The sequence below is a fragment of the Eubalaena glacialis genome, chromosome 3 (assembly GCF_028564815.1).
Source record: "Eubalaena glacialis isolate mEubGla1 chromosome 3, mEubGla1.1.hap2.+ XY, whole genome shotgun sequence".
In the NCBI taxonomy this organism is placed as follows: Eukaryota; Metazoa; Chordata; class Mammalia; order Artiodactyla; family Balaenidae; genus Eubalaena; species Eubalaena glacialis.
In genome coordinates this window covers 39,583,894-39,602,718 of record NC_083718.1, presented here as the reverse complement: position 1 = coordinate 39,602,718, position 18,825 = coordinate 39,583,894, and the positions used below count along the sequence as shown (strand labels likewise).

Here is an 18,825-nt window from a genome sequence, read left to right as displayed (position 1 = left end):
GGGCATCCTTGTCTTGTTCCTGAATTTCAGGAAGGCTTTCAGCTTCTCACCTTTGAGTATTATGTTGGCTGTGGGTTTGTCATAAATCACCTTTATTATGTTGAGATATGTTCCTGCTATACCCACCTTCATGAGGGTTTTTATCATGAATGGATGTTGAATTTTGTCAAATGCTATTTATGCATTTGACAAAATTTCCTTCTGCACAAGGATGGTTCAACATATGGAAATCAATCAATGTGATATACCACAATAACAAAAGGAAAGACAAAATCTACATGCAAGAAGGTTTAAGCTGTCAAATTTACAGGCATAAAGCTGTTTGTTTTATTCCCTTACTGTTCTTTAAATGTCTGCAGTATATTTAGTGATATCCTCTTTTTCACTTTGTCTTTTTTTGTTTGTTTATTTATTTATTTTTGGCTGTGTTGGGTCTTCGTTTCTGTGCGAGGGCTTTCTCTAGTTGTGGCAAGCAGGGGCCACTCTTCATCGCGGTGCGCGGGCCTCTCACTATCATGGCCTCTCTTGTTGTGGAGCACAGGTTTCAGATGCACAGGCTCAGTAGTTGTGGCTCACGGGCATAGTTGCTCCGCGGCATGTGGGATCTTCCCAGACCAGGGCTCGAACCCTTGTCCCCTGCATTGGCAGGCAGATTCTCAACCACTGCGCCACCAGGGAAGCCCTCTTTTTCACTCGTGATACTGGTAATTTGTATCTTCCGTTTTCCTGTTAAACTACCTATAGGTTTATCCATTTTATCAATCTTCTCCAAGAAGCAGGTGTTGATTTGATTCTCTCTATGTTATTTCTTTTCAATTTCAGTGATATTTTCTCTGTCTTTATTATTTCCTATTGGAGTTTAAGTTGTTTTTTTTTTTTTTTTAGTTCCTTATGATAGAAGTTCAGATTATTGATTTGAGACTTTTCTTTTTCCAATATAAGTATTTCATGGTTTAAATATCCTTCTAAGCAATGCTTTTTGCTGTATCCCACAAGTTCTGATATTTTGATATGCTGTGTTTCATTTTTATTATATTCGAAGCACTTTCTAATTTCCCTTGTTAATACTTTGTCTTTGATTTATTTATTAGTTGTAAGTGTCTGCATAATTTTCAAATATTTGGGGATATTCTAGATTTATGTTTTGATTTCTACATTCATCCCAGTTTGATCAGATAATGTACTCTGAATGATTTCAATTATGTGAAATTTGTTAAAAATTATCTTATTGCCTAGAATATGGTATTAGAGAATGTTCCATGTTCACTTGAGAAGAGTAAATATTTTGCCATTATTCAGTGGACCCTTTCTTTCAAGAGTAAAAATCCCTCCAGTGTCTCCCTGCTTTTGATCATGCTCTAATGCCTTAAACATTGTTTTTAAGTAAGATTTGCCCAGAGTTTATAAATCATATCTGTAAGACAATTAATCTTTTACAATGTACACTATGATTTCCTGTAGCCAAAACTGTCAGACTTCTTGTAATACAAGATAACACTTTCTCATGTTTAAGAAAGTGTGTGTTGAATTTTTTGATGCTTTTCATGGAAAAAAGTCCTAACTCATGCATGTACACAGTAGTTCACAATGTATAAATTGGAATGCCAAGAACCTGTGGGGTGAGAGGGGGGAAGCTCTACAAGTAGAAGCATTTTTTACTTGATTTGACTGATATTAAATTAAATTAGAAACCAATTTAACAGGAGGATCAAGCACATATGGCTGTTTTTACTTGTACATAAAACAATTTACAAAGCATTTCTACAGTATTTACAAATTAAGAAGGAAATAAATGGAAATATTATTACCTTTACACTGAGGAGGGTCACTACTCCATTCGTCCTTTCCAATACAAACAAGCTTGCTCTCTCCAACAAGTGAATATGGATCTGTTCCATTTGAAGCATCACAACTATAACCTACTACTTCACTGTACTCAAATACATCCTTGTGGCTATTTGTGTATTTTCCATTTAGAATTTTTTCAGGTGGTTTACACAAAATCTCTTAGAAAGGGAAAAAAAGAAGACATAAAAGGCAAAAGGAAAGGTGAAAGATTAAACAGCAATCAGTAAAGGTCTATGAATTGCCTTCAATAAATTCATTAACATATGATTTCTACAAGCTAGTTGTGAACCCAATATCCATTTAGAAGGTTTCTATGAGAAAGTGTATTATCCTAAATTCAAACTATTAATTTAGAAGTGAATTATTTAAAATAAAACTAATTTTCTTAAATAACGACATTAAAAATCTATATGAAACACATTTATTTATCTGTAAGGCCATACTAAGTTTTGTTCTCATCATAAGAGATGGTGACAATTTAATGATATAATATAATTATGATTAAAAACAGAACTCAGTGCTGGTTGAGAAACACTTCATAATTTATAAATATATCTATTCACTAGATCAGTTCTTCACATTAATACCAAGTATTATCGTCATTTTTCACTTTCACCCTTACAAATGTATGGTGAAATTTTCCAGAGGCTATAAATTGTGTGATTTTGCAAGAGACTGAATCCAGATGTCTTCTTTTAAGCCAGATATTGAAGAAATTTGCAAAATTGTAAAACAATGCCACTACTTGTTTCGGAAATTTTTGATTTTTCATAAAAGTATGTTGTATATACTAACAGGTATTGTGCTTACTCTTCTTAAAAATGAATAATAATTATTTTAAAAACTTTTCAGTTTTAATTCCAATATAATAATAGCAATAGGCATAACCCACATAAAGAAAAGTTCATTGGTGTCTATGTTAATTTAAAAGCATAAAGGGGTCCTGAGGCCCAAAGTTTGAGAACTGCTGCTCTATATTCTAAAGAGAGAATATACTTACTTTCACATATTGGAGGATTACCACTCCAGTCCACAGTACTTCCAGAAATGTCACAGTATCGAATACTTGGTCCAATTAAGAAATAACTAAATGAGAAAAGAAAAGTTACTATGTTCTTTAGTAGTTACAAGATGGACATAATAATGAAAACAATTTTATATGGTTGTTTTCCTGCACTACAGTAATTTGAAGGAAAAGTTCCTTAAACAAAATATAATGTAAGTGCTAACTAAATATGCAACTTAATTAAATAGAGTTTCTGCATGTGAGCACACATTGGCCCACAGCAAAATGTCTAAATTACTCTGTCATGTTGTCAGTGTAGCCCCTCTGCTATCTCTGGCAAATGCATCACACGTTCACTTCTCTACCGTTTTGCTCACACCATTCTGCTCAGTAAGGACTGAGCAGAGAGATCAGGCCCTAGAGCTTGCCTGCCTGGATTCAAGTTCCAGCTCTAAGACTGACTTATTTGAGCTTGGGCAAGCCCCTTAGGCAAGGTTCTCTTGCTCAGTTTCCTCATCTATGAAAGGGGGGGGGGTAACAGTACATACCTCATGGGACTGTTTTGAGGATTGGATGAGTTAGCATCTGGCATGTAATAAGTACTAGGTAAGTTGTAGCTTTTTTAACATTCTTTAGGTAATATTCTTTAGATTCTTTACTAATATTCAGAATACAGGCATACCTCATCTTACTGCTCTTCACTTTATTGAGTTTTTAACAAATTGAATGTGTATGGCAACCCTGCATCAAACAAGTCTATTTGTGCCATTTTCCCAAAAATGTTTGCTCACTTCATGTCTCTGTGTCACATTTTGGTAAATCTCACATATTTCAAACTTTATTACTATTATTATACTTGTTATGGTGATCTGTGATCAATGTCTTTAATGTTACTACTATGACTCTGAGGCTCAGATTATGGTTAGCAATTTTTGGTAATACAGTATTTTTAAATTAAGGTATATACATTTTTTTTAGACATAATTCTATTGCACACTTAGCAGACTACAGTATAGTAGAAATGTATGTAAAAAACTCATTTGATTTGCTTTATTGCAGTGGTCTGGAAATGAACCTGCGATATCTCCAAGGTATGCCTGTAACTTTCTAGTAGTAGTTCAGGAATACTACTCAATGAAATATTCTCCAATGATTTAAATTCCTAATACACTCTTCTCCTTCTGGACTCTCATTGTAATGATCATGAATGATTCTATCTATTTGGTACTTTTCATTTACTATTTTGCTCTGATGCCTCTCTCTATATACTGTGTTTCTCAAGAGGGCTACAACTTCCTTGACTCTACATCTTAAACTTTTGGTGCCTAATAGCCTCTTCTATATGTTCCAGTGGAACATTCACTGGATATTCCGCTATTTTTACTTAATCAAGTTAAAAAATACTCAGTGTAACTGCCTGTACCCACTTCCAGAGGACTTTTCCCCAAAGGCTAATTCATTGATTCTAGATTATAATGCGTTAGGAGAGGATTCTGAGATGATGGCAAAATAAGTGGCAACAGGAATCTGTCTCCCCACCTTGATGACGACACTGACAGAATCTGCCTGATATCACTATTTTGGAAGTCTAGAAGCTGTTCATGGCTTGCAATTACTAGGAGAAGACTTAGGTAAATTAGCTTGATTTCAGTCAATTTTAGCTCTTAGCACAGTGGCAGCTACCTATCCCCCCACCCCAGCTGGCATCTGTACACGTGTTGCTAGAGCAGCTTATAAGTAGCCTGTGGGAGCTACGGTGGGCAAAAAGGAATCTGCCCTCCAAGTATCAGGGATTTGTGTTCTTATCACTGCTGCTTCTGATCACAGAGAAGCAGAAAAAGAGGTGGGCAGCCTTTGTTGTCACACCTCCCCCAACTTTTTCAAGCTCCTTCAACACTGGACAAATGATATCCAAGGGATTTAAAATCCAGCATCCTTCGCCCCTCTCCTTCACTTTTACTTTTTTTCCACTAACAGAAGCCAGACATTAAACACTAGGACATTCAAAAATAACTGCTATGTGGAAAAAAATTAGAAAATGATTCCGCCCGCCCAGAGAAAGGCTCAGAAAAAAACTGAGATGACCTTCAAGTTTATATGTCAGGCTGCTCCTCAGCACAGAGACACCATACAACAATCAAAAAACCAAACCAAAACAAAAAAACCCATAAAACAGTAAGCTCTAGGTAGGGGGCAGAATCTGATTTCCAGAGTTACCACATTATTAGATTCAAATATTGATTCAACAAAAAAGCTGTAAGGCATACAAAGAAAAGGGAAAGGAAAAGTATGGCTCATACAGTGGAAAAATACATGAACAGAATTTTTTTCTGAAGGAGACCTCATGACAAATCTATCAAACAAAGACTTTAAAATAAATGTCTTGTGAAGGCACTCTCAATGGAAATTAATGGATGCCAGTTCTGCCACCCCATTTTTCTTCAATGAAGCAGCCAAACAGCAGACACAGAGATGCAGATCTTTGTGAAGACCCTGATGGGCAAGACCATCACTCTTGAGGTCAAGCTCAGTGTCACCATTGAGAATGTCAAAGCCAAAATCAAAGACACTGAGGACATCCTGCCTCACCAACAGAGTCTGATTTTTGCAGACAAACAGCTGAGGGTGGCCGTACTCTCTCTGACTATAATATCCAGAAAAAATCCACCCTACACTTGCTGCTTCACCTGCAGGGTAGTATCATCAAGTCTTCCCTCTGCCAGCTTTCCAAGAAGTACAACTGTGACAAAATGATCTGCTGCAAGTGTTATGCTCACCTGCACACCACTGCTGTCAACTGCCACAAGAAGAAGTGTGGCCAAACCAACAACTTGTGCCCCAAGAAGAAGGTCAGATACATCCTCTCCACTGGCTCTTCTTCTGCCCACAGGGTTGCCCCCTACCTAAACCCAACCCTGGAGCCTCAGTAAAATTTGAAAGAAATAACTGGATAAAGATGCACAAAGACCTAAAGGAAGAAATGTAGAAAGTCAAGAGAACAATATGTGAACAAAATGGAAATATCAATAGGAGCTAGAAAACCTAAAAAGAATCCAAAAGTAAATGCTGGAGTTGAAAACTACATTAATGGAAATGAAAAAGTCACTGGAAGAATTAAAGGCATATTTGAGAAGAAAAAAGAATTAGTGAAATTGAGATAGGGTAATGGAAATTATTGACTCTCAGAAACAGAAAGAAAAAAGATTGAAGAAAAGTGAACAAAGCCTAAGGGATCTGTGGGACACCAACAAGCAGACCAACACATACACTGTGGGACTCTCAGAAGGAGAAGATAGAGCAAAAGGGACAGAGAGAATACTTGAAGAAATAATGGCTGAAAACTTCCCAAATTTGATAAAAGAAACAAATATGCCAAAAGCTCAAAATTCTAAGTGCGGGTCTCTTTGTATTCATCTTACTAAGATACATGATAATCAGACTTTCAAAAGGCAAAGAATGCTGAAAGCTGCATGAGAGAAGTGAATCATCACATACAAGGGATACTAATTAAGATTTGTCATTAGAAATTCAGAGGCCAGAAGACTGTGGATTGATATAGACAAAGTGCTAAAAGAAAAAAAAACAACAAAAAACTGTCAACCAAAAATCCTCTATCCCAGCAAAACTGAGCATCAAAAGTGAGGGAGAAATTAAGACATTGCCAGAATCCCAGAATTAAAAGCTTAGCAAGTCTGTGACCACTATGCTTCTCAAGAAGAAATACTCAAGGGAGTACTGAAAAAGGAATGAAGGGACTCAAAGCCCTATGTATAAATAAATATCTCAGTAAAAGTAAATACAAAGGCAATGATAAAAGCTAGCATTACTGAAACAGTGGTTTGCAAGTACAATTTTTGTTTTCTATATGTGACTTAAAAGACTAAATTTTAAAATAAATAAATAAATTATTAAAGTAGAAGCTAGTATACAATTATTTGTGTAGAGGGTAGTATGATATCAACAACTAAAAGGGGTAAGGATGGAGCTGTAAAGGACTGTTTTTGTAATTTATTGAATTTAAGCTGGTATAAATTTAAACTGGAGTGTTATAACTGTACAATTTTGTTTGTTTGTTTTGTTTTGTTTTGTTTGGCCTCCCTGTGAGGCTTGTGGGATCTTAGTTCCCCAACCAGGGATTGAACCCATGCCCCCTACAGTAGAAGTGCAGAGTCCTAACCACTGGACCGCCAGGGAATTCCCATGTACAATGTTAAATGTATAATAATTCCCATGGTAACCACAAACAATATAACTATAGAATATACACAAAAGGAAATGAGAAAGGAATTTAAACATTTCACTACAAAAATCAACTACACACAAAAGAAAACAGTAATGCAGGAAATGAGGGACTAGAAAAAAGCTATAAAGCATATAGAAAACAAGTAGCACAATGACAGATATAAATCCCTCCGCATCAATAACTATATTAAGTGTAGACGGAATAAACTCTCCAATCAAAAGACAGAGATTGGCAGAATGGATAAAAACACATGGTCCAACTATATGTTGTCTACAAGAGACTCACTTGACATTCAAAGACACAAATGGGGTGAAAATGAAAGGCTGGAAAAAGATATTTCACACAAATAGTAACCAAAAGACAGTAGAGTAGCTATACTAAAATCTGACAAAATAGACTTTAAATGAAAAAGGTTACAAGAAACAAAGAAGGAAATTTTATATTAATAAGGATTCAGTACTGAAGATATAACAATGATAAACATTTATGCACCTAATGACAGGCTATCAAAATATATGAAGCAAAAAATGACAGAATTGAAGGGAGAAATATGCATTTCTACATAATATGCATTTCTACATAATAGTTGGGGACTGCAATACCTCACTCACAATAATGGATAGAACAACTAGACAGAAGATAAATAAGGAAACAGAGGACTTCAACAGCACAGTAAAACAACCTGATCTCACAGATATATACAAAGCACTCTACCCAACAACAACAGAATACACAGTCTTTTCAAGAGCATGTGGGACATTTTCCGGGATAGACCATATGTTAGGTGACAAATTAGAAAACAAATTAATGTTATTCAAAACATAATTAATTATTTAATAAATAATTAATAATATAATTGTTTTATGCCACAAATTAATGTTAATAAATAGATTTTAAAAGACAGATATCATAAAAAGTATATTCTCTGACCACAATAGGATGAATTTAAAAATCAACATCAAAAGGAAAACTGGAAAATTCAAAAAATTGTGAAAATTAAACAATATGCTTTTAAACAACCAATGGCTCAAAGAAGAAATCAGGGCAATTAGAATGTACTTTGACATGAATGGAAATGAAAACATAACATACTAAAACTTATGGGATTCAGCAAAAGCAGTGCTAAGGGGGAAATTTATAGCTATAAATGTTTACATTAAGAAACGATAGCTCTGAAAAAACAAACTAAGCTTACAATTTAAGGAACCAGAAAAAGACAAACCCAAAGTTAGCAGAAGGAAGCAAATAATAAAGATTAGAACAGAGATAAACAACAACAACAAAAAGAGCCAAACAAGAGAGAATATCAATGAAACTAAAAGTTGGTTCTTCAAAAAACATGACAAAATTGACAAACCCTTAGATTGACTAAAACAAAGAGATTAGACTCAAATTACTAAAATCAGAAATGAAAGCAGGAACATCACTATAGATTTGACAGAAATAAAAACTATTAGGAGAGTACTATGAACAATTTTATGCCACAAATGGATAAACTAGATATAATGGACAAATTCCTAGAAACACAAAACCTACCAAGACTTAATCACAAAAACAGATAATCTGAATAGATCTGTAACTAGTAAGGAGATTGAATCGGTAATCAAAATTCTCCCAATTAAGAAAAATCCTGGATCTGATGGTTTCACTGGTGATTTCTACCAAACATTTAAAGAAGTAATACCAATCCCTCTCAAACTTTTCCAAAAAACTGAAAAGGAGGGAAGTCTTCCAAACTCATTCTATGAGACAAACATTACCATGATAGCAAAATTCAATAAAGGTACTACAAGAAAAGAAAGCTAGAGACCACTATCCCTTAAGAACACTGATGCAAACAACCTCAACACAATACTAGCAAACAATTTAGCAGCATTTTAAAAGGATTAAACATCATGACCAAGTGGGAATTATTCCTAGAATGCAAGAGATGGCTCAACACATAAAAATCAATCAACGTAATATGCAACATCAAAAGAATGAAAGGAAAAAAAAGCACATGGTCACCTCAATTGAGGCAGAAAAAGCATCTGATAAAATTCAATATTTTTCATAATAAAAATACTTAACAAACTAGAAACAGAAGGAAACTGCCTTAAGATAATAAACTCCATACATGAAAATCCAACAGCAAACATCATGCTCAATGGTGAAAATCTGGAAGATTTCCTCTAAGATCAGAACAGGCATGAACAACTGCTTTTACCACTTTTATTCAACATGGTACTAGAAGTTCTAGTCAGAGCAATTAAGCAAGAAAAAGAAATATATTTCTAACTTGGAAAGAAAGAAGCAAAACTATCACAGTTTGCAGAGGATATGATCTTCTACATAAAAAACCCTAAAGATTACACACATACACACACACACACACACACACACACACACACACAGTGTAAGAACTAATAAATAAACTCAGTAAACTACCAGGATACGTAGACAATATTAAAAAACCAGTTGTGTTTCCATAGCATATTACATTTACCTTTTAAATTCACATTTTTTATAAATGCTCAGTATCCCTAACATATGCTATTAAAAGAGCCCTGTAAAACAAAGGCTATTATTAAATCCTCAGTACCTCTTTTTGAGATGCTTCACTCCTTTGTAGTAGTTTCAAAAATAAGGTTTTCCAACTAAGAGATCTTGATCAACATTATTGTCTAAGCTTACCAGGTCACTTTTGGTCTCGTGACATCTTACAGATTACTTTGATATAAGAATATCTTCAGTTGGCAACTCTACCTCCCAGTTCCATAAACCTATTTCACCTCTGAGAATTGGGCATTTTAAATAGGGTGCATTGTGTTGTCAAGGATAAAGTCACCATGATTAACACATGTTTAATGCTTATGAGAGGTTTATTAATACATATACTAAGTATTATACAATTTTACTTCCCTTCAATTTAAATTTCTTTCTACTAGTTACACATCTTTTCAGTCGCCATAAAAAGCCCAAGAGTTATTTGGCTACAGTATGACTTGTCACACAGAAAGCAAAATGAAATCAACTTTGTGGGAATGCTTAAGAAGAGAGGCAAAATGAAAATGGATTTAGTAACATATAACATTATTTCCTCTAAGGAGCATCCTACTTACCCATCGTTACAAACATAGTGAACCTGTGAGCCAAACAGAATATTTCCATTTGGGTACTGTACTTGGCCATTTATGGGATCCCCTGGGTTAGGACACTGTTTTCCTAAAAGGAAAATTTCAAATTTGTTGTTTTATACCAGTTTCAAAACAGATTTGAATCAAATTCAAAATTCTACATTGCTCCCTTGAATTCATGGGAATATTATTATCTTTTATTATTTTCTTTCTTTAACTATTATAACATCCAAGAAGATTCACATTTACCCAGGCAACCAATTGTGAAAATAAAGGTTCCCTGGAGATTTTTCAAAGCCTGAATGCACTGCTATCTAAAACCTACATTCACATGAGAAAACCATCATTTCAGTTGTAAAATATGAACCCTAAAATGTGTGGAAAATCTCTAGAGCAATAAAAAAGTTTTTTGAATTAAAAAAAAAAAGTTTTGTTTACTTACTTGTACAGGCCTCCTGGAGAAGTGACCACGTATTATTAGCCTCACAAACAGCAGAGGTGGAAAGAGAAGGATGCTTGGGCTGGTAACCTGGGCGACACTCATAATATATCCTGTCCTCAGGGTTATAACTGGGTTTAGAAACATTCCGGAGCTGCATAGTTCCAAACCTTGGTGGCTCACCACAGGCATCTAGGTATAAGAGAATAAGAGCATAAAAATATTTTATCTCATTCACCAGCCAGGGACTATGGCCCGGCATCAGGTAGGTAGTACAGAATAAATGGAAAGGTTCTTAGCAAGATTTTAAACGACTGTGCCATGCTTTTACCCAACTGGTGGTAGTAGTGGAGTATGTGCCTTACTTACATTAAATAACAATCTATTAGCTTTTGGTTTGTTAGGGAATAAGATGAATTTTTATTCAACAGTAAATTGAAGAGATAGCATCAATGTTTTTAGTTTTGAAATATAAATACATTTTAGGTATGTATCCTTCCCCACTTTTTTCTAAATTCATTTCAAAACTCACCTCTCCTCTAAGAAGTCTCCTACAGTATACAGCACTCTGCTCAGATTACTCTTCCATGGTTTGAAACACAAGCATATGATCACTTGTCATTTCAGGCTCAGTTTCCTCTCAGAAGGCAAGGTCCTAGAGGGCAGGGATCATATGCCTTCTTTTTCTACTACACTCTATACTCAGCTGATACTCAAGACATGCTATGGTAAGAGATGAATATAATATGTGCCTTGTGGGATTCATAAATCAAAATAATTATGGACCGAAGTATTTCAAAAAATAATACTTTGTTTCATTTGTTTCCTATTAGTGAATTGAGCATTTTAAAAGTGATGAATAGACACCATTTAAATATCAAAATGTACTATCTGAAAAGCATTACATGAAAAAACAACTTGCTGTCTTCGACATTACTTTAAATATAATTTAACTTTCCTTCACAGATCAATGGATTGCTCATTCCTCAGAAGCTCCCTGAGGTAGCTGTTTGGGTTGTTTATCCAATATATCCCAACAGTAAAGCTATTATATTGCTATGCTTTTAGAATTTTTTACTTCTGGGATTTTTTCGGGGGGTGTTGAGGGAAGGAGTTTTTTACTCCCTAGAATAATGTCATTTCTACCTCAGCAAGTCCTCTTGCTTTTAACTATCTGGGCACTTTGATAACCTAACAAATCTGTTAGAAAAATTATGTAAAATAATGTGATGGAGACATATTAAGTCCTAAAGGACTAAAGGAATTCAGAGGCCTCTCTTATAAAGTTAAGAACCTAAGGAGGAGATGGGTGCGAGCTACGGTTATCAGCGCAGACAGCAGAGAGGGGCATGAAATGCTAAGGCTGCTGCCACCACCACCAAGAAGCCTGTGTGCAAGCACAGGTCACTATCCACACCTCCCCTCCTGGGAGCCTGTGCAGCCCGCCACTGCCAGGGTCCCGAGATCCAGGGACAACTTCCCGGGGAGAACACATGGCATGCCTCAGGCTGTTGCCATGTCACGCTGGCCTCTGCCGCCACAGGCTCGCCCCACATTCCATACCCCTTCCTCCCCCCACACCAGCCTGAGCGAGCCAGAGCCCCCGAATCAGCTGCTACTTTAACCCCGTCCTGGCTGAGTGAAGAACAGACGCCCTCAGGCGACCTACACGCAGAGGCGGGGCCAAATCCAAAGCTGAACCCCACGAGTGGTTTGAACAAAGAAGAGAAAGGGACATTTCTCCCAGCAGCCTCAGGAACAGCGGATTAAATCTCCACAATCAACTTGATGTACCCTGCATCTCTGAAATACCTGAATAGACAACGAATCATACCAAAATTGAGGCGGTGGACTTTGGGAGCAACTGTAGACTTTGGGTTTGCTTTCTGCATCTGAGTTGTTTCTGGTTTCATGTTTATCTTAGTTTAGTATTTAGGGTTTATTATCATTGGTAGATTTGTTTATACATTTGGTTGCTCTCTTCCCTTTTTTTATAAAAAAAAAATATATATATTTTTTCCTCCTTTTTATTTTTTTCTGAGTGTGTATGTGTATGCTTCGTTGTGTGATTTTGTCTATATAGCTTTGCTTTTACAATTTATCCTGGGGTTGTGTTTGTCCTTTTTTTTTTTTTTTTAGTATACTTTATAGCACTTGTTATCATTGGTGGATTAGTTTTTTGGTTTGGTTGCTCTCTTCTTTCTTTCTCTTTTTTTTCTTTCTTTTATTACTTTAAAATTTTTTTAATTTTTAATATTTTTATTTTAATAACTTTATTTTATTTTCTTTCTTTCTTTCTTTTTTTCTCCCTTTTCTTCTGAGCCGTGTGGCTGACAGGGTCTTGGTGCTCCGGCCAGGTGTCAGGCCTGTGCCTCTGAGGTGGGAGAGCCGAGTTCAGGACATTGGTCCACCAGACACCTCCTGGCGCCACGTAATATCAAACAGTGAAAGCTCTCCCAAAGATGTCCACCTCAACCCTAAGACCCAGCTCCACTCAATCACCAGCAAGCTACAGTGCTGGACACCCTATGCCAAACAACTAGCAAGACAGGAACACAGCCCCATCCATTAGCAGAGAGGCTGTGTAAAATCATAATAAGACCACAGACACCCCAAAACACACCACCAGACGTGGACCTGCCCAACAGAAAGACAAGATCCAGCCTCATCCACCAGAACACAGGCACTAGTCCCCTCAACCAGGAAGCCTACACAACCCACTGAACCAACCTCACCCACTGGGGTCAGACACCAAAAACAATGGGAACTATGAACCTGCAGCCTGTGAAAAGGAGACCCCAAACACAGTAAGTTAAGCAAAATGAGAAAACAGAGAAACACAGCAGATGAAGGAGCAAGGTAAAGACCCATCAGACCAAACAAATGAAGAGGAAATAGGCAGTCTACCTGGAAAAGAATTCAGAGTAATGATAGTAAAGATGATCCAAAATCTTGGAAATAGAATGGAGAAAATAGAAGAAACGTTTAACAAGGACCTAGAAGAACTAAAGAGCAAACAGACAATGATGAACAACACAATAAACGAAATTTAAAATTCTCTAGAAGGAATCGAGAGCTGAATAACTGAGGCAGAAGAACGGATAATTGACCTGGAAGATAAAATAGTGGAAATAACTACTACAGAGCAGAATAAAGAAAAAAGAATGAAAAGAGTTGAGGACAGTCTCAGAGACCTCTGGGACAACATTATATGCACCAACATTCGAATTATAGGGGTCCCAGAAGAAGAAGAGAGAAAGAAAGGGACTGAAATAATATTTGAAGAGATTATAGTTGAAAACTTCCCTAATATGGGAAAGGAAATGGTCAATCAAGCACAGGATGCGCAGAGAGTCCCATACAGGATAAATCCAAGGAGAAACATGCCAAGACACATATTAATCAAACTATCAAAAGTTACATACAAGGAAAAAATATTAAAAGCAGCAAGGGAAAAACAACAAATAACATACAAGGGAATCCCCAAAAGGTTAACAGCTGATATTTCAGCAGAAACTCTGCAAGCCAGAAGGGAGTGGCAGGACATATTTAAAGTGATGAAAGGGAAGAACCTACAACCAAGATTACTCTATCCAGCAAGGATCTCATTCAGGTTCGATGGAGAAATCAAAAGCTTTACAGACAAGCAAAAGCTACGAGAATTCAGCACCACTAAACCACCTTTACAACAAATGCTAAAGGAACTTCTCTAGGCAGGAAACACAAGAGAAGAAAAAGAACTACAATAACAAATGAAAACAATTAAGAAAATGGTAATAGGAACATACATATCGATAATTATCTTAAATGTAAATGGATTAAATGCTCCAACCAAAAGACAAAGACTGGTTGAATGGATACAAAAACAAGACCCATATACATGCTGTCTACAAGAGACCCACTTCAGACCTAGGGACACATACAGACTGAAAGTGAGGGGATGGAAAAAGATATTCCATGCAAATGGATATCCAAAGAAAGCTGGAGTAACAATACTCGTATCAGATAAAATAGTCTTTAAAATAAAGAATGTTATAAGAGTCAAGGAAGGACACTACATAATGATCAAGGGATCAATCCAAGAAGATATAACAATTGTAAATATTTATGCACCCAACAGTGGAGCACCTCAGTATATAAGGCAAATGCTAACAGCCATAAATGGGGAAATCGAGAGTAACACAATCATAGTAGGGGACTTTAACACCTCACTTTCACCAATGGACAGATCATCCAAAATGAAAATAAATAAGGAAACACAAGCTTTAAATGATACATTAAACAAGATGGACTTCATTGATATTTATTGGACATTCCATCCAAAAACAACAGAATACACTTTCTTCTCAAGTGCTCCTGGAACGTTCTCCAGGATAGATCATATCTTGGGTCACAAATCAAGCCTTGGTAAATTTAAGAAAATTGAAATCGTATCACATATCAAGTATCTTTTCTGACCACAACGCTATGAGACTAGATATCAACTACAGGAAAAAAAGTCTGTAAAAAATACAAACACGAGGGAGGGGCAAGATGGCGGAAGAGTAAGACGCGGAGATCACCTTCCTCCCCACAGATACATGAGAAATACATCTACACGTGGAACTGCTCCTACAGAACACCCACTGAACGCTGGCAGAAGACGTCAGACCTCCCAAAAGGCAAGAAAATCCCTACGTACTTGGGTAGGGCAAAAGAAAAAAGAAATAACAGAGACAAAAGAATAGGGACGGGACCTGCACCAGTGGGAGGGAGCTGTGAAGGAGGAAAGGTTTCCACACACTAGGAAGCCCCTTCGTGGGCAGAGACTGCGGGTAGCAGAGAGGGGAAGCTTCGGAGCCACGGAGGAGAGCGCAGCCACATTGGTGCGGAGGGCAAAGCGGAGATTCCCGCACAGAGGAGCGGTGCCGACCAGCACTCACCAGCCCGAGAGGCTTGTCTGCTCAGCCGCCGGGGCGGGCGGGGCCTGGGAGCTGGGGCTCGGGCTTCGGTGCTGGCCGGGAGGGAGTCCGGGAAAAAGACTGCAGCTGCCAAAGAGGCAAGAGAATTTTTCTTGCCTCTTTGTTTCGCGGCGCGCAAGGAGAGGGGATTCAGAGCGCCGCCTAAACGAGCTCCAGAGACGGGCGCGAGCCGCGGCTATCAGCGCGGATCCCACAGCAACAGGGACGCAGAGGGAAAAACGGAGAGATTCCCGCACAGAGGCTCGGCGCCGAGCAGCACTCACCAGCCCGAGAGGCTTGTCTGCTCACCCGCCGGGGCGGGCGGGGGCTGGGAGCTGAGGCGCGGGCTTCGGTCGGATCCCAGGGAGAGGACTGGGGTTGGCTGCGTGAACACAGCCTGAAGGGGCTAGCGCACCACAACTAGCCGGGAGGGTGCACGAGAAAAAGTCTGCAGCTGCCGAAGAGGCAGGAGACTTTTTCTTGCCTCTTTGTTTCGCGGCGTGCAAGGAGAGGGGATTCAGAGCTCCACTTAAACGAACTCCAGAGACGGGCGCGAGCCGCGGCTATCAGCGCGGACCCCAGAGACGGGCATGAGACGCTAAGGCTGCTGCTGCCGCCACCAAACAGCCTGTGGGCGAGCACAGGTCATTCTCCACACCGCCCCTCCCGGGAGCCTGTGCAGCCCGCCACGGCCAGGCTCCCGTAACGTAATCCGGGGACAACTTCCCCGGGAGAGCGCACGGCGCGCCTCAGGCTGCTGCAACGTCACGCCGGCTTCTGCCGCCGCAGGCTCGCCCCGCCTCCTCCGTACCGCTCCCTCCCCCCGGCCTGACTGAGCAAGAGCCCCCGAATCAGCTGCTCCTTTAACCCCGTTCTGTCTGGGCGGGGAACAGACGCCCTCAGGGGACCTACATGCAGAGGCGGGTCCAAATCCAAAGCTGAACCCCGGGAGCTGTACAAACAAAGAAGAGAAAGGGAAATCTCTCCCAGCAGCCTCAGAAGCAGCGGATTAAAGCTCCACAAACAACTTGATGTGCCTGCATCTGTTGAATACCTGAATAGACAACGAATCATCCCAAATTTAGGAGATGGACTTTGGGAGCAGGATATATTAACTTTTCCCCTTTTCCTTTTTTTTGTGAGTGTAGATGTGTATGCTTCTGGGTGAGATTTTGTCTGTATAGCTTTGCTCTCACCGTTAGTCCTAGGGTTAGGTCTGTCCGTTTTTTTTTTTTTTTTTTTTTTTTTTGGCTTAAAATTTTTTTTTTCCCTAATAAATGTTTTCTTAATAATTTTTTCCTTATTTTCTATTTTTAAAAAAAATTTTTAATAAGTTTTTTCATATTTTTTATTTTAAAAAATTAAAAAAATTTTTTTCTTAATAAATTTTTTCTAAATAATTTTTTTCTTATTTTTAGTATAAAAAATTAATAAATCTATTTTTAAAAATTAAAAAAAAATTTTTTTTCTTAATAAATTTACTCTTAATAATTTTTTTCTTATTTTTTATTATAATTGCTTTATTTTATTTTATTTTATCCTCTTTTTTTCTTTCTTTCCATTTTTTCTCCCTTTTATTCTGAGCCGTGTGGATGAAAGGCTCTTGGTGCTCCAGCCAGGCATCAGGGCTGTGCCTCTGAGGTGGGAGAGCCAACTTCAGGACACTGGTCCACAAGAGACCTCCCAGCTCCACGTAATACCAAACGGCGAAAATCTCTCACAGATCTCCATCTCAACATCAAGACCCAGCTTCACTCAACGACCAGCAAGCTACAGTGCTGGACACCCTATGCCAAACAACTAGCAAGAGAGGAACACAGCCCCATCCATTAACAGAGAGGCTGCCTAAAATCATAATAAGGCCACAGACACCCCAAAACACACCACCAGACGTGGACGAACCCACCAGAAAGACAACATCCAGCCTCATCCACCAGAACACAGGCACTAGTTCCCTCCACCAGGAAACCTACACAACCCACTGAACACACACAACCTTAGCCACTGGGGACAGATACCAAAAACAACGGGAACTACGAACCTGCAGCCTGTGAAAAGGAGACCCCAAACACAGTAAGATAAGCAAAATGAGAAGACAGAAAAACACACAGCAGATGAAGGAGCAGGGTCAAAACACACCAGACCTAACAAATGAAGAGGAAATAGGTAGTCTACCTGAAAAAGAATTCAGAATAATGATAGTAAGGATGATCCAAAGTCTTGGAAATAGAATAGACAAAATGCAAGAAACATTTAACAAGGACGTAGAAGAACTAAAGAGGAACCAAGAAACGATGACAAGCACAATAAATGAAATTAAAAATACTCTAGATGGGATCAATAGCAGAATAACTGAGGCAGAAGAACGGATAAGTGACCTGGAAGATAAAATGGTGGAAATAACTACTGCAGACCAGAATAAAGAAAAAAGAATGAAAAGAACTGAGGACAGTCTCAGAGACCTCTGGGACAACATTAAACGCACCAACATTCGAATTATAGGGGTCCCAGAAGAAGAAGAGAAAAAGAAAGGGACTGAGAAAATATTTGAAGAGATTCTAGTTGAAAACTTCCCTAATATGGGAAAGGAAATAGTTAATCAAGTCCTGGAAGCACAGAGAGTCCCATACAGGATAAATCCAAGGAGAAACACACCAAGACACATATTAATCAAACTATCAAAAATTAAATATAAAGAAAACATATTAAAAGCAGCAAGGGAAAAACAACAGATAACACACAAGGGCATCCCCATAAGGTTAACAGCTGATCTTTCAGCAGAAACGCTGCAAGCCAGAAGGGAGTGGCAGGATATACTTAAAGTGATGAAGGAGAAAAACCTACAACCAAGATTACTCTACCCAGCAAGGATCTCATTCAGATTTGATGGAGAAATTAAAACCTTTACAGACAAGCAAAAGCTGAGAGAGTTCAGCACCACCAAACCAGCTTTACAACAAATGCTAAAGGAACTTCTCTAGGCAAGAAACACAAGAGAAGGAAAACACCTACAATAACAAACCCAAAACATTTAATAAAATGGGAATAGGAACATACATATCGATAATTACCTTAAATGTAAATGGATTAAATGCTCCCACCAAAAGACACAGACTGGCTGAATGGATACAAAAACAAGACCCATATATATGCTGTCTACAAGAGACCCACTTCAGACCTAGAGACACATACAGACTGAAAGTGAGGGGATGGAAAAAGATATTCCATGCAAA

The 18,825-nt window shown here is 38.1% G+C and overlaps 2 protein-coding genes across 5 annotated transcripts in view; one reads left to right on the top strand and one right to left on the bottom strand.

Moving 5' to 3' along the window:
• Positions 1 to 18,825, bottom strand: part of LOC133089167 (membrane cofactor protein-like) — a 66,598-nt gene that overhangs the window by 28,957 nt on the left and 18,816 nt on the right. For all 4 annotated transcript variants that reach the window (XM_061187484.1, XM_061187481.1, XM_061187485.1 and 1 more), the window contains exons 2-5: positions 10,656 to 10,844; positions 10,199 to 10,301; positions 2,849 to 2,934; positions 1,809 to 2,006 (exon numbers count right to left, since the gene is read on the bottom strand). In XM_061187484.1, coding sequence (XP_061043467.1) covers positions 1,809 to 2,006; positions 2,849 to 2,934; positions 10,199 to 10,301; positions 10,656 to 10,844 — 576 coding nt within the window. The remainder of the gene's footprint in view (positions 1 to 1,808; positions 2,007 to 2,848; positions 2,935 to 10,198; positions 10,302 to 10,655; positions 10,845 to 18,825) is intronic.
• LOC133088517 (ubiquitin-ribosomal protein eL40 fusion protein-like) lies at positions 5,327 to 5,784 on the top strand. Its single transcript, XM_061186483.1, has 2 exons — positions 5,327 to 5,429; positions 5,516 to 5,784. Exons 1-2 carry the CDS (start codon positions 5,327 to 5,329, stop codon positions 5,782 to 5,784), a joined length of 372 nt encoding a protein of 123 aa, XP_061042466.1.